Consider the following 27,846-nt stretch of genomic DNA (forward strand, 5'->3'; position numbering starts at 1 on the left):
GAATGATAGACAAGGATAGCAATACCATTGCTAATTAAACACTGCCATTATAACGTGGACATCACTAGAGACTACTTTTGCTCGTAATTTGTTTTTCGCCCCACTTGGATGTAATGAGCTGGTTTTCGTGCGTCATATGGAGGCCGAAAATGATTGTTTTCTGACCAGGCCGGTAAAATTTTTACGGCCCTAGGGCTGTAAAATAACCTTGAAGTCAGCTGATTCTAATTCGATGTGAACGTGTTTACAAAATAAGTTATGAAACGGAATCAGTTTATGCTTCTAGAATTGAATAAGTATTCTGCAATAAGATACTATCATTTTATTTGGATGAATAAAATACAGATAAGATATATATTATAAACTATTCAAATTCGATTTTCAGAGTATAATAGAATCTAACCTCAAACCTGCGTTTAATCGTACTGCGTTTAATCGTTCATCACGAAGCCTGGTGGATAATTTTGGAACTACTTGGGCAATATCCATGGTGCTGAACGTTTTTACAAATAGTTTATGTAACGGAATAAGTTTATGCTTTTAGAATTGAATTAAGTATTCTGCAATAATATACTATCATTTTATTTGGATGAATGAAATACAGATAAGTTATAAATATTATAAACTATTCAAATTCGATTTTCAGAGTAGGATAGAACTTCTAATCTAAACTTCCGAAGTCAACGACAACAAGCATTGTTGACGTTGACATTCAGATTGGCCAAATTTCAAGTGTGCTAAAACAGCTGATCAAAATCTTTTCATTTTTTGTGTTTATCATTCAAGAATCAAAACATTTATATAATATCATCTTATTGTCATTGGAAGAATAAAAAGTATAAACTCAACCTCTTACATAATTGAAGATTGTTGACGTTGACATTCAGATTGGCCAAATTTCAAGTGTGCTAAAACAGCTGATCAAAATCTTTTCATTTTTTGTGTTTATCATTCAAGAATCAAAACATTTATAATAATATCATCTTATTGTCATTTGGAAGAATAAAAAGTATAAACTCAACCTCTTACATAATTGAACATAATCTTTTAGGTTATTTAGACAAATCAGAATAAAAAATAAAAATACTTGGACAATTTCCTGATATTCAGACTACCTCAGATTTGCTAGAGCTATGACCTTCCTGTTTTGCTTTCGGAAGTGCCTAATAAACAATTATTCTCATATTTATATTGTTTATTTTTCCGTGTGGCGAAAAATAACGTTCTCACCATGGGCAAAAATGTTTTTCCGGCTCTCAATCTTTTCTAGTCCTCGGCCTACGGCCTCGGACTTGAAAACCGATTTCGAGCCGGAAAAGTCTCATTTTCGGCCCTAGGTGCGAAATATACTATTGGCATTAAATCTGAAAAAATAATATTGTTATAGAAATGACCAGGCCCTTTTTTCAAAGTTTCCAAAGACTAAATAAAAATCTTGAAAACATTGGTCTAGGCTGTATTTTATCATAAATATTAGTATTTTTGGTCAATTTTTAAAAATCTTGGAATCTATACACTAGGTATTCTTGAAGGTTGTTTCTTGAAAGTTATTTTTTATATTGTTCATTTGTTCACAATAATTCTGTGAGATGTAGTAGGCCTATTGTAGAAAATATCGTTGAAGCGACATGGCATGATCAAATGATAATGATTGAAGTCAAATCCTCCGCCAATTCCATCTGCTACAATGAAGCATTTGTATACGGTAACGATTATAATGTTACTGGGTGACTATAGTCAGGTCCACGTTATAATGGCAGTGTTTGATTACGATTATAATGTTACTGGGTGACAACAATCAGGTCCACGTTATAATGGCAGTGTTTGATTAGCAATGGTATTGCTATTCTTGTCTATCATTCAACAAAGCGGATAGCGCTATCTCTTTCTCGCTTTGCTTTATTGCCAGATCGGTATTTAACAATGTAGAATTAATCATAATTTAACAAAATATTTCATCTTAATTATGTAAATTCATTATGAAATTATTAAAAAATATAATTTATTGCTTAATAAAATATAATTGATTATTTTAAACGAGAATGAACAGTATTAATATTACATTAATAAACCTGTAGGCCTATCAGCTAGGCTAAACGAGAATGAACAGTAAATATTACATGAATAAACCTGTAGGCCTATCAGCTAGGCTAAACGAGAATGAACAGTAAATATTACATTAATAACCTGTAGGCTTATCAGCTACCGTCTATAGAAGGCATTGACAAGACAGAGTATCGGCAACGTTTTTCTCCTATCTTTCTTCACTGCCATTATAACGTGGAGAGAGAAACCAGTTAGGGAGAAAGCACTTCAAAAATAATTATAATTAATGTACTCACTTTTCTTTATAGAGGTACTACTATTATTTTAATGAAATAAAAATCATCCAATACCCTTTTATTTGAAAATGGTTATCATGAGTGCCTGAAAACATGTTATGCATCAATAAAATATAAAAGGGTACTGGAAGATTTCTATTTTACTTCAATTATGAAACTATACTATAAATTATTTTATCTTGTGAGTTTTAAAAACTTTAAATAAAACGAGTGTAGATATTATTTTGATGAATTTGAATTCTTATATTTACTGTTTCAAGTAGAGATAAGCAATGAACAGAAACCGATAGAGAAATATATATAGAATTAAATTTGTTAACCTTCTTAGCTTGTTGAGAAATTTAATAATAATTAGATCCTTTCCTTATGATACATGCTGATTATAAATAAGAAATTCACAGCACAAATTTTTGAATGATAACAATGTAGGTCGATAAAATCAGCTTCAATCGAACAACAGGTGGGAACTACTGGCTCAATATTGTCATCGCAAATCCAGCTCATCGCAATCAAATATGTAAATAGCGGATTGGAACGTCATTGAAATTATAAACATTCATTGAGTATGTTCTTGTCGATTATTGAACCCGATTCAAAATAACACTGACTTGCAGACAAAGAATTTAATTTATGAACTCTGAACCGTGACCGAGATACATACAATACAATATAGTTTAAATATTGTTATAATTAATTATATCATACTAGTAGTTCTGAGAACAGTAGACCTCGCGCAGTTATAAACCGCAGCCTCCTCCTATACTGTCCATCAGAGTAAATCCTGTGTGTATGTCGTGTCGGCGAGATATCGGTGTGAAAACGGCTAATGGCTGTTGGGGTTGGTGTATCAAAAATGCTAACATCAAAAGCTAATCTCCTTCAAGACATACTGGCAACAGGACAGCCCACGTTCAAAGCAGAGAAAGTTCGAGAGACAATACTATGTTATTTTAGTTATTAATTGCATGCGTTATTGCACGCAATCAATAGTTCATTTATTTATTTATTCAGAATGGAGACAACGGATTCCCCAAATATGTCTCCTCAACATTAAAAATTGTACAGATACAAATGAAAAAAGAAAAATAATGATAAAATAATACGAACTTATGCAATAATAAATAATACAAACAACAAAAATACCACCTAATTCAAAAATGAAAAATACAAAGATTTCAAATACTTATGAAAAAAATGAAAATAAAACAAATTGGGAATTCCAAATTTATAAAAATTAAAGAATATAATAACAAATAATGAACAAGAATTTTATCAATAGAATAAATAACATTTATAACTGAACGACGTCCCAAACCATATGCACATCTACACTGAATTATCATAAATATAACGCTTTCCGGAATTTAGCGCGAAAAAACCAGAAGACATGTAGGCGCCCAGACAAGCTGTTATAAGTTCTTTGCATCCTATTAATAGTGCATGAAAATTGCATTCAATGAGGCATGCAATTTATAGTCTACACAGCTGCTGATTTTTTACCAAGTTACATTGAGATATTGAATTGCATGCGTCATGGCATGCGTTTTATAATCCACTCGACAGCTGATTTATGATGAATAATTCTATAGTCTGATTTTTACTCTAATATTGGCGTATGAAGGAGGCTCCTTTTTCCTTTTATATTATCCTTGAAATGCAAAATTTCCAAAAACCTTGTATATACGTCGACGCGCAATTTAAAAAGAAACATACCTGTCAAATTTCATGAAAATCTATTCCCGCGTTTCGCCGTAAATGCGCAACATATAAACATTTAAACATTAAGAGAAATGCCAAACCGTCGACTTGAATCTTAGACCTCACTTCGCTCGGTCAATAATATAATAAAAAAATTCATTTATCTCATTTATTATATAATCCCAGTGAATATAGATGTAGTCTATATACAGATAGGAACGATAAAGAAGCCTCGGCATGAGCACTGACAGTGAATCCTACCGTATATAATAGAGTACGAATATATATACAGAGTGAGTCATACCTATGTATGGGAACACTTCAATAAATTGGAGACTGTTGTAGATATAATACTGTAACTTTCAGGATAAGTTATTGGTCAAATACTCTACCTTTTGACATAAAACTGAATTTCAAACCCTCATAAGGGGGTGTAACTCGAATATTTTAGATGTAAACACCCATTGTGTGGTACATCATTTGAAAGGCCTTTTTAAAACAAGAAAGATGACATCAATAAAAATGTTCTATGATACTTGTACCCTCATCCATAACCCGAATATCAACCAAATCTGGGAGATTCGCATTTTCCATGAAATCATGGATTTTTGCAAAAATGGTCAAAAATTAAAATCGCTCAAACTCTCAGAAATGATAGTACTTGAAGAGAGGAACAATAATATGTAATCACAAATTAACTCCTATTCTTGGGTTATAAATAAGCATTTGAAGATGAGTGATTTTCTGATCTGATAGTGGAGGTAAGATTTTATGTTTCAGTGAATAACTCACCCTGTATTGTAGCGAAATGTCTCATATTATAGCACGACACTTGTTAAGTGAACCTTCATCTATAGCCCGAATATCAACATAATCTGGGAGATTCTCATATTACATGAAATCCAGGAATGAAAGAAACATAATGGATTTTTACGAAAATGGTCAAAAATAAAAATTGTTCAGACGCTCAGGTATGATAGTACTTGACTAGAGGAACCATAATATGTCATCACATTGGCAAAATTCACTCCCATTCTTGAGTTATAAGCATTATTTGAAGATGAGTGATTTTTCTGATCTGAGAGTGGAGGAAACATTTTATGCTTCAGTGAATAATTCACCCTGTATTGTAGCGAAACGTCTATTATAGCAAGACATTTGTTGGGTAAACCTCTATCCATAGCCCAAATATCATCCAAATCTGGCGTCCCCAGCTACCATACAGAGTAAGGTATGTATCCTATTCCAAACACTTATCCTAAAACTCTAAATGAGATTAGGGATCAATGCAAAATCTCTCAAGTTATTACACAAAAATTTATATTAATAATATATAAGACAAGACATTAAAACAAGTATGAACAGTAATAATTATGCAACATTAATTCTACTCAAGAATTATATAATAAAATGTATAATACATAAAACCGTTGATCCCAACCTTTCAAGTGTTGCAGATTTATTATAATATAAAATATGTGAAGGTAACACAGTATTCTCGTCATTGTAAATAGATAAATATAATATATTTTGTAAGGTGCTGTGTGAGTACAGTAGTCATTGGAGAATGAACGATGGATCCTTTCTCTTCTCTCTCCCTATAGGTTAGCTTTGTTCTTTTTAGCCAATCGTAGTCCCTCAGCCAGTCTAGCGCCAAATACCGGTTCCACTTGGCTGAAGTTGTTAACTGCTCTCTCCTGCAACAACACAATTGAATAATTCGATCAGAAATATTTATAAAGTAGAAGAAAATTTATAAGGTGAAAGCAAATTTATAAAGTGAAATAAAATGTTTTATTGACTGAGTGAAGTGAGGTCTAAGATCCAAGTCGACGGTTTTGCATTTCTCTTTATATTTATGTTTATATGTTCCGCATTTACGGCGAAACGCGGCAATAGATTTTCATGAAATTTTACATGCATGTTCCTTTTTGAATTTTGCGTCGACGTATATATAAGGTTTTTTATATTTTACATTTTAAGGATAATTCAAAAGGAAAAGGAGTCTCCTTCGAACGCCAATATTACCGTAAAATCATACTATAATTATTCATCATAAATCAGCTGTCGAGTGAATTATTAATAGCATGCAATGACGCATGCAATTAATATCTCAATGTAACTTGGTAAAAAATCAGCTGCTGTGTGGACTATTAATTGCATTCAATGACGCATGTAATTAATAATCATGGTAGGTCCAGAAAGTAAGTTCCATTTGGTAATAAAATTAAATTGTGTACAAATACAGAAAAGTTATTTATTGCACAAAATTATACAACTCTAAAACTACTTTTCCACATAGCTACCGAAATTTTGCAGACATTTTTCATAGCGTGGCACAAGTTTTTGTATGCCTTCTTCATAGAAATTTGCCGCCTGTGTTTTCGACCAGTTGGAAACAGTTCCTTTCAGCTCGTCGTTTTCAGCTTGTCGAAATTTCAGTTTTCCGGTAACAATTTCATGCATTAGTGATCGTGAAATTTGGGTAAATTCCATAGCGAGAGCACTAATTGTAAACCTTCGCTTTTCTTGGATCTTGTCATCAATCGCGTGAACCAGTTCTTCTGTAACCAAAGATGGACGCCCACTTCATTCTTCATCAAGCACATCACTACGTCCGTCATTGAACTGACGGACCCATCTTCTCACCATTGAATCACTCATCGCACTTTGTCCATAAACATCGCAAATTTGCCGATAAATTTCACTTGGGTTCACTTTCCTTGCATTCAGAAAACGAATCACAGACCTGATTTCACAAGCGGCGGGATTTTCAATCAACACCGACATTGTAAACAAGCACAACTAAGCGTACGTTGCTGACAGCGATCTCCAAATGGCGCACGTTTCTTCTCCTTGATACAGAGCGTCTACCGCGCATGTGCGGAACTGCGATCGCAGCGCTGCAGCGGATATAAATTGAAACGGAACTTACTTTCTGGACGTGTTATCGTATGTCACTTGGTAAAAATCAGCTGCTGTGTTGTCTATTAACTGTATGCCTCATTGAATGCAATTTTTATGCACTATTAAATGAACTATTGATTGCATGAAATAACGCATGCAATTAATAACTGAAAGTAACACAGTATTTTCCAATGTACCTAGAATATATTCTAGGTACATTGGTATTTTCTCTCGACCTCTATAATGCTTTCAACTCGGGCTGACCTGTTGTCAGTATGTCTTGAAGAAGATTAGCTTTTGAAGTTAGCATTTTTTATACACCAAACCCAACAGCCATTAGCCGTTTTCACACCGATATCTCGCCGACACGACATACAGACAGGATTTAGTCTGATGGACAACATACGAGAAGGCTGTGGTTAATAACTGCGCGAGGTCTACTGTTCACAGAACTACTAGTAGTGAAAGAAAAATATCCTACTTTTTGCACTAGTATACTGGGTGCCCCACGAAAGGCGATGAATACATTCACATAGAATTTGCAACAAAAAATGTCCAGTAAGATCATCTTATATCGACCTTAGTTTTCGAGATAAACAGAATGTTCGATATTTTTGAAAACGAACTAGGAAATTATCAGTCAAAATCGGGGCCGTGGAATTGGAAATATCTGGAACTCAAAATATCAATGTTAAATGTCCTATGCTTGAAAACTGTTGCTGGGTGGAACTCCGAATATTTGGCAAACAGCGGAATTGGAAATATCCGGAACTCGAAATATGTTGCTAGGCGGAATTGGGAGTATCAGGAACTCAAATTATTTGTTTGTCAGATGGCGGAATTGGAAATATCAGGAACTCAAAATATCGGCGCCAAAGTGGGAGTACTGGTAATGTGTTTGTGATTGAGAAATGGTTCAAGTCTGACTTATTTTCTGGAATGATATGGACTAATTATCCCACTTAGGGTAATTCATAGCTCATTATATATTAAAATTATATTGGTTTATAAAATAATAGTCATGTACATATTATGCAAGTTCTCAAAACTCTGTTATCTGTTTCAAACAAGACTGACGACTGTTGATGTGTTGATGAATTTATTTTAGGTTAACTATAGAACCCTTCATTTGTTTTGCGAGAAATTTTTTTCATTCCACATCTACACAGTCCTCGCTAATAACGATCGATAATGTGAGTTCGATATATTTCCAATTCCACCAGCTGACAAGATATTTTGAGTTCCGCCGGCCTGCACGATATTCGGAGTTCCACCTGTCAACATATTTGGAGTTCCATATATTCCAATTCCGGCTAGCTGCAAGATATTTTGAGTTCCAGATATTCCCAATTCATGCGACCCTCAAAATCTAATTCTAAGGATATGGCTGGAAAGAACAAGAAATTTTCAATAGGATTCATAAATTTGGGAGAGGAATAGCACAAGGTTACCTTATTTTTCCTCTCCCTATCATTTCGATGATGTACTTATTGTATGAATAGAGAATATGATCTATTCCTTTGTTCAGAGTTTTAAAACTTTATATGGGCGCTCAAAGTTGAAAAAGTATGACGTTTCTGTTCGTCGAGTTTAGAGCCAAATTTCAAACAGTTTGAACGCTCATAAAAAGTCAAAAACGTCAAACAAAGGAACAAATTATATGAATCTAATTGAAAATTTTTTCCTGGAAGATTAATAGGGTGGAAGAGTTAAAGCGTGTGTAGCCTCAATAGGTTTCAAGTCTGTTAAATTTTAACCGTGATCAATTCCACGGGAACCAATCAGAGAAGCCTTCCTTCTCAAAAAAGCCTTCTCTGATTGGTTCTCGTGGATTTAACCATGATTCAAATTTAACAGGCTTTTGTGCATTATGAAATGAATTTGAAGGTTGAGTGGTAGAGCACACTATCAAGTAGTCCTAACTCACCGAATAGAGAATGTTTTAATTTCATTTTCATTAAATTTCAAATGAGTAATGAAATATTTATCTATTCTTCTGTATAAAACAACCATAAATTGCATTTCAAATGAGTAAAAAATACGTTATTTATTCTTTTGTATAAAGAAACTATATACATTTTTATTACAACTGAGTTTCCGTTTTATAAACTACATTAAAAATAATCTGGTTATTTTTATATCTGGCTATTTTTATATCTGGTTATTTATGTTTAACGGATCTCGAAAACGGCTCTAACAATTTTCACGAAATTTGGAACATAGTAGGTTTATGATATAAAGATTCGATTGCACTAGGTCTAATCCTTGAGAAAACTTGCTGAACGACATTAAAAGGATAATTCATCCTTGGCTGAAACAGCTGTGGATAGTAAAAAAGTGAGTATGGGAAAAATCAAAATATCGCATCCCCGAAATGCATAAGATGACGTATAGCCAGCTGTGAAATATCACGATCATTTTAGAGTGTTCTGTTTATCAATAAATAAAAATAACGAGCGAAGCTCGGTGCCCCGATATTAATAATTGTAAAGACAATATTCACTAAACTAGTATTCAGATGGAAATAAATAGGAAGTTGCATTTTTGTTCAAATGTTAATGAATGAATAATTATTATTACACGAGAATCCCGATTAAATGTTGTAGATCACCCCGAAGACTTCTGCTACGGCAAATATTGACAACAGGGTAAACAGCTAGATGAAAATTCTATGAGCGCTACTATACAAGGGCTGTCATAAATTTTTGTATAGTAGCTCTCATCGAATTTCCATCTAGCTGTTTACTCTGTTGTCAATATTTGCAGTAGCAGAAGTCTTCGGGGTGATTTACATCATTTAATTGGATTTTCGTATAATAATTGACCGAGCGAATTGAGGTTTAAGATTCAAGTCGACGGTTTGGCATTTCTCTTAATGTTTAAATGTTCAAATGTTTATATGTTGCGCATTTACGGCGAAACGCGGTAATAGATTTTCGAGAAATTTGACAGGTATGTTCCTTTTTAAATTGCGCGTCGACGTATATACAAGGTTTTTTTGGAAATTTTGCATTTCAAGGATAATATAAAACGAAAAAGGAGCCTCCTTCATACGCCAATATAAGAGTAAAAATCAGACTTATAGTATTATTCATCATAAATCAGCTGACAAGTGATTACATAGATGTGTGGAGAAGCCAGTCTATTGCTGTATTTCCATAAGGTCTATAGTTTCAATCAAGTACTTGTGCAAAGTTAGTAGACAGAAGGTTGGTCACTCATCTATAGTATTTTAGTTGAAATGCGATTGGAGTGGGGGAACTGCAGCCGTGACGTAGGCTGTAGTACAGAGTAGGAAGAATATCGCATGCTTGAAAATCATACGGTGACCTATAGTCAAATTATATAACACAAACATTTTCTGACATGCATGCTTTCTGTTTCTGCTTTACAATAATTATCAAAACATTTGAATAATACAAGCATTTTGCAATATAAAAGCAAAAAACCCACCTCCTAACCTTCCCTTTCAAACCCTTAAGGTTTCTTCATCTTCTAGGTCGTGTTTATATTTTGTAGTTTGGCTATACATCAGCTTGTGAATTTCGGGGATGAGATATTTTGCTTCTCGTAGAAGATGTGCTCGATATCAGCATGTGTTCAGTGCATTTATATGAATGAAATTCATTGGATTTATCGGGATCGGTTTATTGGTTTATTGCAATGTATTGCTTTATCAAGATTTTTTATGGGTTAATCTGAAATTATAATAGTATAACGTTGACTACTAACGCTTTTCCAGCTTATTAACTTTTTCGTGTCACATGTTTAGATTCTTGAAAAACTTTCAACTTCATTTTATTCATATAAGTTTAATGAACTTGAAATATTAAACAACATCATCAGAATCGGTGATTAATTTGCTATAAGTATGGAGAATTTTTAAGTTCTAGGTCAATCTTGAGGGGATTAAACGACGATGTATTTGAAGATACAGTGAATAAACTGTATGTTCAGTGTGGTTACTCTATCACTTTTCTACTACACGTGACGTCACGCTGGCATTCCCCCCACCACTTCGAATCTTACACCTGTGAGTGATCAACCTTCTGTCTACTAACGTTGGTACTTGTGGATGAGAACACTGCGTGAGGTCTACTGTTCACAGAACTACTAGTAATAATTAATTCATTAGCATTTGAATAATAGCAATATCTCAGTAATTTCCATCTGTAGACTGGCTGGCCGCTATGGCTTCGTATAAAATGAGCGCTGCTAACCAGAGATTGTCAGTTTGGTGTAAGGGTAAGCATTCCTGACCGGCAATTAGGAGGTACTGGGTTCGATCCCGGGCTGACAAATAATTTTTGTATAGTAGCGCTCATCGAATTTCCATCTAGCTGTTTACCCTGTTGTCAATATTTGCAGTAGCAGAAGTCTTTGGGGTGTTTTACAGCATTTAATTGGGATTTTCGTTTAATAATAATAATTATGAACTAGTATTATTGCGTATTGGAATTGCTACCTGAATAAAGTCAGAGGCGTCTCGTAGATTGCCAACAATATTGTCGACCAGATTCCGGCGACCTTCCTCGGTCAGGGTTTTGTGCCAGAACTCGTGGCACTGTTGGAAATTGTCTTCTCCATCACTTGTGTACCTGTTTACCAATTAAATTCATTAAATTTAATTAATCATTATAGTAATAAATACATAATTTTATCACCTTTTTTCAAGAATTTTCTATATAAACACTTAGGCTAGGCGCACACCGATTAGTCAAGACAAGACTAGTCACGTTTAATCACACTACTTCACATTGCTGCTTATGACACAACTCACACTGATTAGTATGCAATTAGACATGACTCGTTAAGCTACTATGTGAAGTATTGTGACTAAACGTGACTAGTCTTGTCTTGACTAATCGGTGTGTGATCAGCCTTAGGCTAGGCGCACACCAGTTAGTCAAGACAAGACAAGACAAGACATGATCAGACACGTTCAGTCACAATACTTCACATATGAAGACAGTTGCTTATGAAGACATGTCTAATTGCATTTTGGGAAAGGAACAGTTTTGGGCTTTAAGCCTGTTGTTCCTTCCCCAATCATTCATAGTTGAGAATTATATTGTATTGTATCAATGTATAAATAAATAGCCGACATTCACAAATTTATCAAGAATTCTTCACGCTGTCATCCAATTCTGTACTCACGGAATTAAACCGAATACTTTGTTAATAGACAATAATTTCGTCTGGCAGTCTATATAATTTCCGGTTGGTGAATTAGGTCCGTTTTTCGAGCTCGGGATTTAGGTAAGTTATAGACTTTAAACAGCTGTCAGAAAATTAGCTTTCCGAAACGTCATAGTCACGTTTAAATTACATTTCGAAAAACTAGAAAATTTAACACAAAATAAATTAAAGAGAAATAGTGAAAAGTGAGCTATTTTGAATTATTTAGTAATGTTTCATTTCGTCAAGGAAAAACGTTACCAATTATAAAAATTAGAAAATAAATAATATTTAGTTTGCTGCAACTATTTACTGTGACTATGCCCCCGTTTAAGAAAGCAATTTTCTGGCTCCAGTTGTTTTAAGTCTAGAACTTACCTAAATCGCGAGCTCGGAAACCGGCGCTTAATGTCTGGAGAATTAGTTGGCGGTAGTATAGTACACTGTAATTATCTTCCCCTTCCATGTTGTATGGAAAAAATAGAAGATAAGAATTACAGAGAGTTATTGCATACAAACTTCGAATTATAGAGGTTCGCGATGAACTAGCACACGATTTTAGTATGAATTATTGAGGGGACCGAAATACAATGCTTCACTAAGAATTATAGGGTTTTTTACAAGGGACCAAGCTTCCAATAAGGCTCAACTTACACTTACGCGACTCAAGTCGACTCTAGTCTCTTCTCGACGCAGCATGTGTTTTCAAATGGTGACACTCAGACCAGTCGATTCTAGTCTCCGCGACCTCACGACTGTGAGACTGAGTCGAGCGGCGACTCGATATGTTGGTCGAGAAGCGACTTGAGTTGCATAGTACCATGCATTTCTCATGAAAGTGAGGTTATGTTTTGCGAAAGTGATTGAGAAAGAGATTTATCATTTTAGATAAGAATTATAAAAGACAATAAATAATTCATGATAATTATTATTAAAATTTGTTACATTCGCATTAGTGACGAATTGGATCTCATATTTTATTAATGTGAGGTTAGTGATGGAGTAGCATGGAACTGAAGTAGTGACAATGAGTAAGAAAGTCGTAAGGTCGAGAGACTGGAGTAGTACGATTCAAGTCGAGGTAGTGTGAGTTGAGCCTAAGAATTATAAAAGATTACTCCCGCAAGGGACTTCCCACCATCAAAACCCTACGAAGTTACGTTTTACTTTTTAGACAATTACGAATTATAGAGGTCCGAATTATCGAGATTCAACTGTAGTTGCAGTTTAAGACAATTTGGCAACGCTGTTATTTTTCGGACGGAGGGCCAAGTCTAAACTATATCATTACAACATACAAACCAAACCAACCTGGTACGCCTGGACTTTTTTACACTTCGAAGTAAAGCCCACATACACTTTACGCAGCTCTTTTCTATGCTTTTCTAGAGCTTCATCTTCCTTCTCCTTGACTTCTTCCAAAAATATTTCTGGAAATTCAAATTCTGCCCTCGTGGCAATATGACAAAAAATGCTCTTCTGTAATCATGTGTTCTGTGTGTGTGTGTGTGTGTGTGTGTGTGGTGTGTGTGTGTGTGTGTGTGTGTGTATGTGTGTGTGTGTGTGTGTGTGTGTGTGTATGGTGTGTGTGTGTGTGTGTGTGTGTGGTGTGTGTGTGTGTGTGTGTATGTGTGTGTGTATGTGTGTGTGTGTGTGTGTGTGTGAACACGATAACTCCATTTCTAATTAACTGATTGACTTGAAATTTTAAACTTAAGGTCCTCATACCATGAGGATCCGACAATAAGAAATTCAATAAAATTCAATTCAAAATAGCGGAAAAAATGGCGGATAATGACTAAAAAACCATGTTTTTCAAGGTTTTCTCAAAAACGGCTCTAACGATTTTCTTCAAATTTAAACCCTAGATAGCTATTTATAAGCGCTATCAACTGACATCAGTCTCATTCTGGGAAAATTGCAGGAGCTCCGTAATATTATTGAGAAAAATGAATTTTGTTGAATTTCTATCACGATTTTCTCAAAAATAACTCGACCGATTTTCTTCAAATTCATACCCTGTATAGTTAGTTATTTATCAGCTCTATTGACTGGCATGAGTCTATTTCCTTGGAAACTAACAGGGGGTCTACCCCATCCTTGAGAAATGGACTTTGTAACCTCCTTCTCGTGCATGAGGTAGGTAGATAGAGCAGTTTATTCAAAAGAACACAGTCATAGTCGATATTTTATTTGTAGAACTGCTGTTTTGACGACTTTTGAAAAATCATCAAATTTCACAATTATTTACACAAAGGAGAATGTACTCTGAAAACAATAATATGAATACAATAGTATGATCGTAGTTTTAAATAATATTAAGCCGCCAATTGGCATTATGTTATTCCCCTAAATTATTCTCGTTTAAGAATGAGGCATATAGATCAATGAGCAAGAAAAGTTGTGTGAGTGTACCACACCAGATTTTTTACAAACTATATATAAGTGCTAACTGACCTGTCAACATCTCCAACAGTGCTGAACTTGGTGTTGGCAGCGCTGGGCTGCTCGCGATGGCCCCCAAAGCTGTTAGGGAAGTAGTTGGGCGCGCCCCCCTGGTTGTTGGTGTAGCAGGCGGGGCCATCGCGCTGTGTGTTGGCCACCACGGCCCGGTAGGGGCAATTGACGGGCAACTGCAGGTAGTTGGCCCCCAAACGGTGTCTATGCGTGTCGCTGTACGAGAACAGGCGACCCTGCCACATAACACAAAACACAACATTCAGTTTTGTTATACTCACTCAATTTCAGTGATTCCAGAACAAAACAAACATTTGATTTCATTATTGCATACTGTGCCGTAATGAAATCATATGTTTTATTTACAGTCGAGACCAAATACCTTACTCTACATACCACTCTACATTTGCTGTGTTCTAGGGATTCCACCCCTCTATGTTTCAAAATATCTAAGATCATTTTACTTGTTTGTATACATTGTTTTCGTTAGAAATCAGTATTAGCATCTCAGCGAGCTCTGCTATTTTGCTATTATTTGAATGAGTTATTTTAAAGTTATTATTCAATTTCTTAGTTTATTGTTTTGAATTATGAATGCGTGTTATTGATATGACTCTATCAGACCATGACATTCATCGTTTCTTGTTGGAGAGTGATAATGAAGAGTACAATGTTAGTAATAATGAGTCTTCTATTGAAAATATGCGAATGAGTGAAACTAAGCGAAAGAAGTATAGACCTACAATACCTATGCCTCCCCAATGCTATCTCTTACTTGAAATTGAAGGCCGCTATAGAGGTATTTTATTGCGATATATTATATACAGTATATAATATTTGTAATATTATAGATTACAAAGATGTTGTTATGTAATAATCTTCCAGGTTGTCCCCTCAATGGCCGATTTCAATTCCAAGACGACACTAGCGCTGTATGTGAGTCTATGCATCTTTAAGGTCTTTGGTCGAGACAGTTTCTAGGTTGAAAAGTTACCGTTTTACAAACTATGTAAATAAAAACAGCTGATCTCAATTTGAGCGTGGAAAAGTCAAGGTCAGCCACGATACCCGTCCCGTAAGTGGTCACTTTCCGATCACCGGAAATATGCATTCTAGTTTCCATGTATTTTAAATGGGAGTATTAATTGTGCACCACGAGAGGGACCCTGTTCCTTACAGTTTTCTCGTCGTGCGCTACTTATAAGGCTAGACGCACATTAGTTAAAATGAGTTAACACTAAAGTTATTAACAAAATGTTAATACCTTAATCCTAATAGATTCTATTAGATTAAACAGAACTTGACTAACACATAAGTTCATCATGTGTATGATAAGTTATGTTCAATCTAATAGAATCTATAAGGATTAAGTTATTAACATTTTGTAAATAACTTTGGTGTAAACGCAGCTATAGTGACATGATCATACACGTTTAGTCACAATACTTCACTTAGCTGCTTGTGACGAACTCATACTGATTAGTCATTGCAATTAGACATGTCTTCATAAGCAACTATGTGAAGTATTGTGACTGAACGTGTCTGATCATTTCTTGTCTTGACTAACTGGTGTGCGCCTAGCCTGAGGCTGGTCACACACCGATTAGTCAAGACAAGACTAGTCACGTTTAGTCACAATACTTTACATTGCTGCTTATGACGCAACACACACCCATTAGTCATTGCAATTAGACATGACTCCATAAGCAACTATGTGAAGTATTGTGACTAAACGTGACTAGTCTTGTCTTGACTAATCGATGTGTGACCAGCCTAAGAGATGGAATTGGCAATCAATAAGAAGTCTGATCAGCTGTTTCTATCCACAATCTTTTGAATATGGGTTACATTTCAGTTACATGCTGATGCTACACAACATTATATGCTTCATATTCAGTTCAAGACTCGCATGAAATTCCACTGAATTTTGGAAGCAACAAGCTCGGCCCTGTGAAAGGCTACTTCCCGTCCTTATGATGTTAATAGCTATTTTAGAGAATGAATGTATTGCAGATTACCTGAAGCATCTTGTCTGGGCTGGGTTCGATTCCAGGCACAAAATGAGCGGGGCTGAAGGCAATCTGCTCAACATCGGTGAAGTAATTAGAAGGGTTCCTGTCCAGGACCAGTTTTCCGACCGGGATCAGTGGGAATTCGCCATGAGGCCAAACCTGAAAACAAATAACAGATATAGAGCACGTTCTGGGTACAATTTGATGGAACAATTTACGATTGGAACTGGAACAATTTACTGTACACAGAACGTACACATAGTAAAACATGTTCGAGTTATAGCATCTACATACAATGGCAAATTTCAAAGTGATAAACAAGTCGTTCATTTATTTGTCTCTAAGATTAGACTACTAAACTCTTGTAATTTCTTCATTCCCCTTCTTAATTATAACACTATTAGGTAACCTTATACACTATAGTTTGAGAGTGTTGAATGTAATGCATGTATTCAAATGGGATGAAGCATACCGCTCCTGTATTCGTCACCATTTGATTACATGCATTACATTACTCGCAAACTTGAAGCTATAGTGAGGTCCACGTTATAATGGCAGTGGAGAAAGATAAGAGAACAACGTTGCCGATACTCAGTCTTGGCAATGCCTTCTATACACGGTAGCTGATACAGGTTTATTGATGTAATATTAACAGTTCATTCTCGATTAAAATAATTAATTATATTTTATTAAGCAAGAAATTATAATTGTTAATAATTTTATAATAAATTTTCATAATTAGGATGAAATATTTTGTTGATTGATTATTAATTCTACAATGTTAAAAGCCGATCTGGCAACAGAGCAAAGCGAGAAAGAGATAGCGCTATCCGCTTTGTTCAATGATAGACAAATTTCAAATTTTATTTATTTAAACTCACAATATTTACAATCAGAATTAATAAGAGAAACAAGAACACACAGCTCAGTAAGATAAAAAATAATTAATGGAAGATTAATAAAATAAATACTGGTATGTTTTATTAGAAATACATTTGTGAATTGGAATAAGAAATACTACTTGCTGGAAGTATACAAGGACAAGGACAGCAATACCATTGCCTTTATAACGTGGACCTCTCTATAGAATGAGATTGAGAGCTCGCCATGCTCGTTCAATGAAGCTTACAAGAATCAATGATTCAATTATTTATTTCAGCCAAAAATATACATTAGGCTAGGTCATATTACAGATCAGTCGTATTATTACAATAACCTAATATTATCAACTTAAATTATTATCACAGATGCACTAAACTTAGTCTTTGTCAATGTGATGAATGACAGGTCACCTAAAGCTGCGTACAGATATACGCGCCTCCAACCCGCTCCGCGCACGCTCCGCCCTCGTTCCGCCATCGCTCCGCCCCCGCTCTGTACTCGCACCGTTCATGAACGTTACGGGAGATGTTAGCTCGTCTCGCGTTCCACTCTTGCTCCCCGGTCGATCATCAATCGCTCTGCTCGAGTGACGTTCGGTTGCGGAGCATAGCTAAAGTCTGTACGCAGCTTTATGAGGTGATAGAGAGGTGTGCGTTTAAACCAGGTTTTCAGCTTCATTGTAGAATAGGACCTGATGTAAACGAAACCTAGTCTAATCGAGACACTCCCCTTCTTACGCTATCTTTTCTCTATGGTACAAGTGAAATGGTTTGGATTTGTGTTACCTTTGTGAGATCGAACGGATTGTACTTCCAGTTCTGGGCCTGCTCGTAAGTCATGACTTGTATGGAGAAGTTCCACTGCGGGAAGTTGCCGGAAGCGATGGCGTTGTAGAGGTCGCGAATCGAGTAATCTGGGTCTGAGCCTGACAGCTCGTGCGCTTTCCCGGCCGGCAGGTTCTTGATTCCTTGTGCAGTCTGAAATTCACATTCAAACATTTAGAAACTATTATTTAGAACATTAAACTAATAGATGCTTTGAGGAGGGATATTTTCCCGAGCACCTCAAATCAGCCAAAATAAAACCTCTATTCAAACAAGGTGACCCGACTAATCCTTTAATTATAGACCGATTAGTCTTATCAGCAACCTTGCTAAAATAATGGAGAAACTAATAAAGTCAAGAGTTGTTCTTTCTGAATCTTAACAAAATAATCAACAAGAACCAATTCGGTTTCCAAAATGGTAAAAGTACATCTGACGCTCTAATAAAATTCATCAATACTTTATCTGATAAAAAACTCCATAAGAAAACTATTGCGGTCTTCCTGGATATACGCAAAGCTTTTGATACAATACCTCATAATACTTTGTTCAATAACTGGAGTCCTATGGTTTCAGAGGAGTCTCGCTTAAATTGTTCAAAAGCTATCTGAGTAATAGAACCCAGTCCTAACCATAAATGATCAATCTAGTGTAACTAACTTAACTTCTTATGGTCTTCCTCAAGGTACTGTACTTTCTCCCATCCTTTTCATACTCTATGTAAATGACTTTTTAAATTTAAGACTTCTAAACTCAACTGTGAATCCTTTGCAGATGATACTGCAGCTATTTTTCACGGAAATTCATGGAACGAATTTCATACCATAGCTGAAAATAATATGCTTTAATTAAGAAGTGGTTAGACAAGAATACCTCAGTTTAAATATTGAAAAAACTAATTACATAACTTTCTCTGCAAATAGAGTAGGACAGCCTAACGAGAATCAAGATTTGAGACTCCATTCTCAGTGCAATTTAAACGTAGTGACCCACGTAACAATTGATTTCCGGTCCGGGACAGGAACCAAATGGGTTGAATTAAAGCGATTTCGAAAGGCGCGCTGGATTGTTATCACAGAACAACATCCGCTCGTAAAATAAGTCTCAACGGCAAATGCGCGCTTCTCATTGGTCCAATGCATGATGGCGACTGAACATGTCGGAAAGAAAACATTATATTCTGACCTCTCTAATGAGACCAATTTGATGGAGTTCGCTTTAAAAAAGGAAGTTTCGCTGCCGCACCCGGTACTACAATATACACATAAACACTACAATATATGTTGTGGGTTTTCTCCATATTGAGGAGTAGATTTTTGACTAACTCACTGAGCATTGAAACCGGATTGGTTTAGATAAATAACATTAGTAACTGACGATATATTTTCCATACATATATTTTTATGAATGCAGATATAAAAATATATAAATAATTCCATTTTTATAAAATGGTTATTTCATATTTCAAAATATAGTAGCTTTTAAATAATGTATATTTTTTGATGCCCACATAAGCTCTTAGGCTTGTGCATGGGTTGTGACGACTACTTTTTAGGTAATCGGGACCGACGGCTTATTGCCTCCTCCGAAAGACGAGGTGGCAGTATCTATGTGATTGTGCTGTGGTCAAAAATCTTTGCCCCCGGTTGAGATTCGAACTCGGGTTCTCTTGATTATTAGACCGGCGCGTTATCACTTACTCCAACGAACCGCCCACAATATGATATTTTATGGTTGAGTAACATTTATGTTTTATGGTAAAATAGTAGTAAGTTACCTTGTAGTGGAATTTGCAGTATACAGGCTCATTGTTGCTGTTAACTAGCTTGAACGTGTGCGAGCCGTACCCGTTCATGAAGCGATATCCGTCGGGGGTTCCGCGGTCCGAGAACAGAAACATCACCTGATGGGTGGTCTCTGGGCGCAGGCTGATGAAGTCCCAGAACATGTCCGCATCCTACACATTACACACAAAATACACTTCATCTACATGTGTAAGGGCCTTTTTCACAGTCAAAGCTTAAACTCCATTTAATCAGCTGGTGGCTTCGACTCAAAATGAAACACATTATAACAAACTAGACTTGATACGGATTTAATTCAGTTTAAAATGAAATTTAGTTTAAACAGTCACTGTGCAAACGGCCCTTAGTCCTTCAAATTATAGCTACAAAATATTATAATCGGTTCAAATTCTAGAACATGAAGTGTCCGTCCTGAAAATAACACATAAAGTACAATCAATTCATAAATCAAATCAAATTTAATTTATTCAGTGAGTTGCATAAGAAAGTCAAGGTTTGCAACATTGAATCGTTACAATCAATAATAAAACACAGAACATATATTAGTGCAAGGAGGAGATGTTAAAAACAACACTGCCACTAGAAGCACCCCGTGGAAGATATCGATCAATTTCAGTCAATTTATAGAAAATTTTTATTTTGTAATAATTCTATGGTATTAATTCTATTCCCAATTAATTCTTAATTCTTAAATTTTTAAATTTAATTGATTCTTATTCCCTAATTAATTCTTAATTCTTCAATTCTTAAATTCCCTCAAGACATCCACACATTCATCCACAGTGTATGGCGCTCTTTTCAGCAGAACTTTCCTTAAAATTTCCCAAAATTTCCTATCCTTCTGATCATCTTTGGAAAGTTGGAGAGATCTTTAAAATTATGGGGGAGTCTATTTATAATTTTCATTGCGCAATAGTGTGGCCTTTCTCCAGAAGTGTTAGTCTATGTGCCGGGTAACCGAGGTTCGAGCCACCATTCCTCGTACTGTAGGAATGATCGGATGAGAATGCCCTCCAATTTTAACCAACGAACGTGATGATCTCCAGAAAGTACATGGCTGGCAAAGTTGATATACTCTCTCTCACAAAACAATGCCTACAGGATGTTCGGGCACTGAGGTTAAAGATTATTCTCAGAGCCCTTTTCTGCACATATTCTGGATCATGTGTGCGTCCTATTATTTTTGTAAACTCGATTATAAACTCGACTACCGACGGCTGTTGGATGACGCGTTGATTATAACAGCTGAGTTTTATTTCTGTGTGTGGCCAGCCACTACCTCCGTAAACTACCTCTGTTTACGGAGGTAGTGGGCCAGCTCACAAATCTTCTCCCATAAGGATTACATGTAAACTTTGAAGGACCGTAGGAAAGAGTCCTGAAGTCGGATAATAAATTTGATAGGCCATAAACCTGTTCCTGAACCTAACAAACACAACTAAGAAAAAATAATCAAATTCGGTGCACACATAAAAAAAAGTTATTGAATGTAAAAATTTGAGGCTCGATTTTTATTTATATAGATTGTAAAACATGTCAGTGTTAAGAAAAAAATTAAATTTCAAATTTCAAAATTTCAAGTCAGAGTATTGACATGTCACCTAAGTTACTACCAAGCATGATTTTACTTGAGCTGTTAGACAATAATCTAATAAGAATAGGATTTCATTGACCAAAGAGTGATATCTCATTATTAAAAATTAGGAATTGGTTCATTGAGTATTTTACCTTCAAATGTGTGACTGGATTCCGTTTCTGTGTGTGAATGAAGCTGGGGAACAGTATCGGATCACGAATGAAGAAGATGGGAGTGTTGTTGCCCACCAAATCCCAGTTACCTTCTTCCGTATAGAATTTCACTGCGAATCCTCTTGGATCTCTGTGGAAGAAAAATGGAAGTATATTATTACAAAACATTCCAAAGTACAATAATTTTGAAGAATTAATGGAACTAGGCTAGTAAAAAATTTGAAAACAAGATCAGATCCGTCTATATAGTTGGGATACAAAGTATATATTATTGGGATACAAAGTAGTGAGGAACTAATAGTAATAGTAGTATTCTTTTTAAATAAGGTAATTTATAGGTAGAAAATAGTACTCGGTTTAGTATCTTTTTACTAGGTGATGCTTAGGGTAATAGATATAGTTTTAGATTTTTGGATTTAGATTCAAGTAGTATTCTTTTTAAATAAGGTAATTTATAGGTGGACAATAGTACCTCGGTTTAGTATCTTTTTACTAGGTGATGCTTAGGGTAATAGATATAGTTTTAGATTTTTGGAATTTTTGTATTATCTGTTGTAGCATTAAAGTTAGTATTAATTTGATGATAACCTCGACACATATATTATATAGTGAGGTATCATTTTCTAAACCCTGAATATGTTATATTAAAAAAATATGTAATATAATGTAATGTATGTATGAATTATGAATAAACTCCTCTGGATGTGTCGTCCAACATCCAGAGAAATTATTATTATTATATTATTATTATTATTATTATTATAGTGGAATTTGTTTTGTTTTCAGGTATCGATTACCTTATCAACCTATCCAAGTTCAACAGGGCCGGTTTCCGAGCTCGGGATTTAGCTAAGTTCAAGACAGCTGCGGTTCAAGACAGTTCAACAGCTGGAGTCAACAAAAATTGGCCTTCAAAAACGGGGCGTAGTCGCAGTAAATAGTCGCAGCAAAATAATCTTTATTTTCTCATTTCTATAATTGGAAACGTTTTTCCTTGAAGAAATGAAACATTCTTGAATAATTCAAAATAGCTGAAACTTTACACTATTTTCTCTTCATTTTATTTTGTGTTCAATTTTCTAGTTTTTCGAAATTTAATTTATGAACGTGGACTGTGACTACGCCCCGTTTCGGAAAGCCAATTTCTGACTCCAGCTGTTTAAAGTCTTGAACTTAGCTAAATCCCGAGCTCGGAAACCGGCCTTACAGTTTATTCCGATGTGAAATTTTTCATATGATTTGGCGTGGATAAAAATTTGTGGAGAAAATTAAGAGATAGATTGATTTTTGGCCACTTGTGTGTTTTTCTTTATGAATACTGTTTCTGTTTGCTTCACTCAATTGAGCCAAAAAATTCTTATGTATCACTTTCTTCACTGTTACAGTAGTACTTTCAAGGTAGGCGCACACAGATCGTCATCGGACGGATGGCGACACGCATCGGACGGATCGGACGATTAGATTTGATAAATTGTGTTCAATTGGAGTGCGCATACCTATACGATGCGGATAGGTATGCGTACTCCAATTGAAGACAATGCAACAAATCTAATCGTCCGATCCGTCCGATGCGTGCCGTTCGTCCGATGACGATCTGTGTGCCGGGCTCCGAGCTCGGGATTTAGCTAAGTTCTAGATTTTAAAAAGATGGAGTCAGAAAGTTGGCTTTCCGAAACGGGGCATGGTCGCAGTAAAACGATTAACGATTTTTAAATTATAGTTCGATAAACTAGAAAATTGAACACAATAGAATATTTCGCACCTAGAGCAGAAAATGAGATATTTCCGGCTCGAAATCGGTTTTGAAGTCCGAGGCCGTAGGCCGAGGACTAGAAAAGACTGAGAGCCGGAAAAACATTTTTGTCCGTGGTGCGAACGATATTTTTCGCCAAACTACAGGTATTGCTGACAAAATAAATAAAGAATACTCGTTATCATACCTATCTCTTGATTTTAGTGGTAGAAGATTTGCAGTCAGGATATCAGATTCTTTTAAAATTTCACTTGGAATATCACAGGCGTCGTCATCTTCAAGCATTTTTGAAAATTCGGAATGTGCTAATCAACAATAAATAATTGAATAAAAATGGTTGCGAAGCGAATGCTCAATTAGTTTGATTCGAAATTCGAACTGAAATAATGGCGACTTCAGATGAAGAAAGTTGACACTCGCCCGATCTAGCGGATGACTTATTAACTATGGACTTCCATGTTAGCGGCTGGGAAGAGTACTCTTTCCGGCCTAGGCCGGAAAGAAACCTGTTTCTTACGTCAGACGAGAGTCGTCTGCAAACAAGGTCTTTCAGATCTAGGTAGGGACTGGAAAACAGCTGCTTTCTGTGCAGTGTGGCGAAAAATAAAATAACGAGAAAATAGTGTAAAGTTTCAGCTATTTTGAATTATTTAGGAATGTTTCATTTCGTCAAGGAAAAACGTTGCCAATTATAGAAATGAGAAAATGAAGATTTATTTTGCTGCATCTATTTACTGCGACTACGAACCGTTTTTGAAAGCCAATTTCCTGACTCCAGCTGTTTAAAGTCTAGAACTAACCTAAATCCCGAGCTCGGAAACCGGCCCTAAAAGTACTATTGTAAAAGTGAATCATAAAGTTTAGTTACCAATAGTTCAAGTTTGGATGAAAACCTTAGAAGAAATCTTATCAATCAACTACTACTCATATGAGTTACTGAATATCTCAATGTTCGTTGTTATCTCAATGTATTAGTTGATTGATAAGATTTCTTCTAAGGTTTTCATCCAAACTTGAACTATTCACTATAATTGCAGATCTCAATTAAATATTTGTACCTGGCAGTATCGGCTGATCCACTCTCTCCGCCAACAGTCGAGAATCTGACAGCAATAGGTGTTTTCTTACCTATTGAAGCGAACACCTTTGCTTTGCAATACTTGGAAATGTCATGTGTCACTTCAAAGTAGCCGAAAGCACCTGCAAAAATAAATAAATACTGTATTATTCACACTTTAATTGCTTGAAAAAGTATCTCTCTGAAAAATTAGATATGTAGAACTAGATATTGAATGAAAACTAATTTTTATTCAATATGGAATATCCATAACATCTCCTTCACAACAACACAGATATCTAGATTATTCAGACTTCAAGGGTACAGTAGTTGCAATAAAAAGTATTTCCAAAGTATGACGGAGAGGAATAATAAGTGTGAGTAGCTCCTCCTTGTACGCCGAGGATGTGGCTCAGTGCCACGAAACGCGTCCGTCAAACAAGAAAACCGTGAGAACTTATAAAAGTGCATGATTGATATTGATTATTTTAATTAGTTATTAAGATAATAAGGAATAATACATTCACAAAATGAAATGAGTGTCGATGAAGGTATAGGTAATTTTCAAAAATGAATTGATTAATAGACAACAAAATATTTAGCCAAACTCAGAGAAACCATCCCAAAATAATAGAAATAGAATTAAAAAAGATTAGTATATTTCAAGACCGCCTTTCACAGAAATTAAGATGATGGGTGATTACAGATGTTGCTATCAATTTACTTATACTCACAATGATACTCATTTTCATTTACTATAATAAATTGAATGAATTGTAGAAATAAAAATGTAAATCCATTATGTCGTAATTAAACAATTTAAAAAAAGGATAATTGGATTTCTATTCAAGAGTAGCCCTAACGGAAAAAGACAATTTGAATGAATTGTGTATGGTTGCTACTTTGTTACAATTTACACATTTTTCTGAAATTTATTAGCAAATGATCTATATTTGCATAATCCCTTTTGCTTTCATTGCATCTCTATTTTCGTAATTTGCATTGCATTAGACGAACAATAATCAAGTATAAAACTAAACACACAACAGAAAACTAAATCCAATTTTGAAAAAATGTAGAAGATCATTTAAAGTACAGGGTTGGGCAGGGAGGTATGGATGATTTGGAATAACAGTTACACACCCATTTTTAAACGAAACTCAAAAATTTATTTTTTTAGTGTGTACCTTTGATGTTGCCATTATAAAAATTAAAGGGGACAAAATTAAAACATTGATTGTGTACGAAAAATAACATCTGTTAAAGGCTGTGCACTTTTGTCCATACACTCCTGTAGACGTTGTGAGAAGTTGTCCATACTCCGCTGAAGCAATGCATGTGGTACTGCTCGAGTTTATTGTGTTATTGTTTCACTCAGGGCTTCAAAGGTTCGTGATTTGTTTATGTAAACACGTGCTTTTGGGTTGCCCCATAAAACTAATTATTGGCCCTTACTTTTTTCGAGAAAACGGTCGAACCGTCACTGTCAATACGGATCGTTACCTAACGATGCTGCGTGATTTTTTCTGCCAAATTGAGAAGACGACGTATCGACGTCAATACTGTATGGTTTCAAAAAGATGGGGCGACATAAAAAATAATCACAAGGTGATAGGTCCGGTGATCGAGGAAGCCACTCCACATCTCCAATGAGGCGTCCAGGGAAGGAATGCCTTAGAAATTCCATAGCTGATCTCGATACATGGCATGTGGCCCCGTCTTGTTGAAACCATACAGTATTGACGTTGATACGTCGTCTTCCCAATTTGGCAGAAAAATCACGCAGCATCGTTAGGTAACGATCCGTATTGACAGTGACAAGTCGACCGTTTTCTCGAAAAAAGTAAGGGCCAATAATTAGTTTTATGGAGCTACCTAAAAGCACGTGTATTCATAAACAAACCACGAACCCTTGGTACCACGTGCAATACTTCAGAGGAGTATGGACAACTTCTCACAACGTCTACAGGAGTGTATGGATAAAAATGGACAACCTTTAACCGATGTTATTTTCGCTAGACCACTCAGACGTTCCTGGGACATTGTTGATCTTAGAAGAGTCTTTATTATAATCAACAATGTCCAGGAACGTCTGAGTGGTCTAGCGAACATAAAATAGTTCAGTCCCCAGATTTTGAAGAATTGGTGAAGGAATTTCCCCATGCAAAGGTCAGACGAGTTCTACTTAATTAAACAGGTGTGTTAAACAAACTTGTAGAAATTGTAGTTTTAATTACTTAGCAATTTAAGTAGGCCTACTATGTTGCAGTCTACGTCTTAGGCTAGGGCCACACGAGCGCATAAAGTGCGTCCGTTGGAACTTACTTTTTGACGTCCGTTGTAGAAATACATAGAAGTGAATTGGTGACAACACACGAGGTACGTGCGTACCAAGTAACGGAAGTCGTAACGGACGGTGATTTTTGAACTGCGCAGAAATGCAAAAGTTATTGCTTCGTCTGGTTCCATTGTGTAAAGCCAACTGACTTTGGCGACGTACTTTGTGCGCTCGTGTGGCCCTCGCCTTAAGGCTGTGCAAAGACTATAGATAAACTTTCTTTTACTGGTGATATTTTTCAAAGTTTTTTGATTTGTATATATCACAATGAAGAAGTTTTCTAAAGGTGCGTACAGACTTTCGCTCTGCTCCGCAATCGAACGTCAGTCACTCGAGCAGATCGATTGATGATCGACCAGGGAGCAAGAGTGGAACAAGAGAAGATCTAACATCTCCTGTAACGTTCATGATCGGAGCGATTGCAGAGCGAGTGCGGAGCGTGCGTGGAGCGATTGCGGAGCGAGCGGGGAGTGTGTTGGAGGCGCGTATATCTGTACGCACCTTTAGGAAAAAATTTTTTCCGATCCTTTTTGATATATGAACGCATAAAGTTTAAATTTTTGGGACAGAACATTTCAAATTTGGTACGAGATAAATCCATGAAATTCAAAGGATAAATTATTCATGGTATTGTGATTGAATAAAACAAGAAAATTTTAAAACATTTTCTGAAAATATCAATTTTTGATATATGAACGCATAAAGTTTAAATTTTTGGGACAGAACATTTCAAATTTGGTACGAGATAAATCCATGAAATTCAAAGGATAAATTATTCATGGTATTGTTGATTGAATAAAACAAGAAAATTTTAAAACATTTTCTGAAAATATCAATTTTTGAG

The 27,846-nt window shown here is 35.5% G+C and overlaps 2 protein-coding genes across 4 annotated transcripts in view; both read right to left on the reverse strand.

Moving 5' to 3' along the window:
* LOC111052536 (alpha-1,3-mannosyl-glycoprotein 4-beta-N-acetylglucosaminyltransferase B) overlaps window positions 1-3,064 on the reverse strand; it is a 34,465-nt gene extending 31,401 nt beyond the window's left edge. For both annotated transcript variants that reach the window (XM_039430051.1, XM_039430050.1), the window contains exon 1: window positions 2,663-3,064. The gene's annotated coding sequence lies outside the window, so the exon portion shown is untranslated. The remainder of the gene's footprint in view (window positions 1-2,662) is intronic.
* Window positions 3,065-5,345: 2,281 nt separating this feature from the next.
* The window catches only part of LOC111052534 (catalase), a 52,109-nt gene continuing 29,608 nt past the window's right edge, over window positions 5,346-27,846 (reverse strand). For both annotated transcript variants that reach the window (XM_039430052.1, XM_039430053.1), the window contains exons 3-10: window positions 24,666-24,807; window positions 21,834-21,984; window positions 20,078-20,257; window positions 18,262-18,453; window positions 16,601-16,753; window positions 14,583-14,818; window positions 11,413-11,545; window positions 5,346-5,737 (exon numbers count right to left, since the gene is read on the reverse strand). In XM_039430052.1, the coding sequence (XP_039285986.1) occupies window positions 5,639-5,737; window positions 11,413-11,545; window positions 14,583-14,818; window positions 16,601-16,753; window positions 18,262-18,453; window positions 20,078-20,257; window positions 21,834-21,984; window positions 24,666-24,807 (1,286 nt within the window). In that variant the 3' untranslated portion in view covers window positions 5,346-5,638. The remainder of the gene's footprint in view (window positions 5,738-11,412; window positions 11,546-14,582; window positions 14,819-16,600; window positions 16,754-18,261; window positions 18,454-20,077; window positions 20,258-21,833; window positions 21,985-24,665; window positions 24,808-27,846) is intronic.

This window comes from Nilaparvata lugens, chromosome 6 (genome assembly GCF_014356525.2).
Source record: "Nilaparvata lugens isolate BPH chromosome 6, ASM1435652v1, whole genome shotgun sequence".
Lineage (NCBI taxonomy): Eukaryota > Metazoa > Arthropoda > Insecta > Hemiptera > Delphacidae > Nilaparvata > Nilaparvata lugens.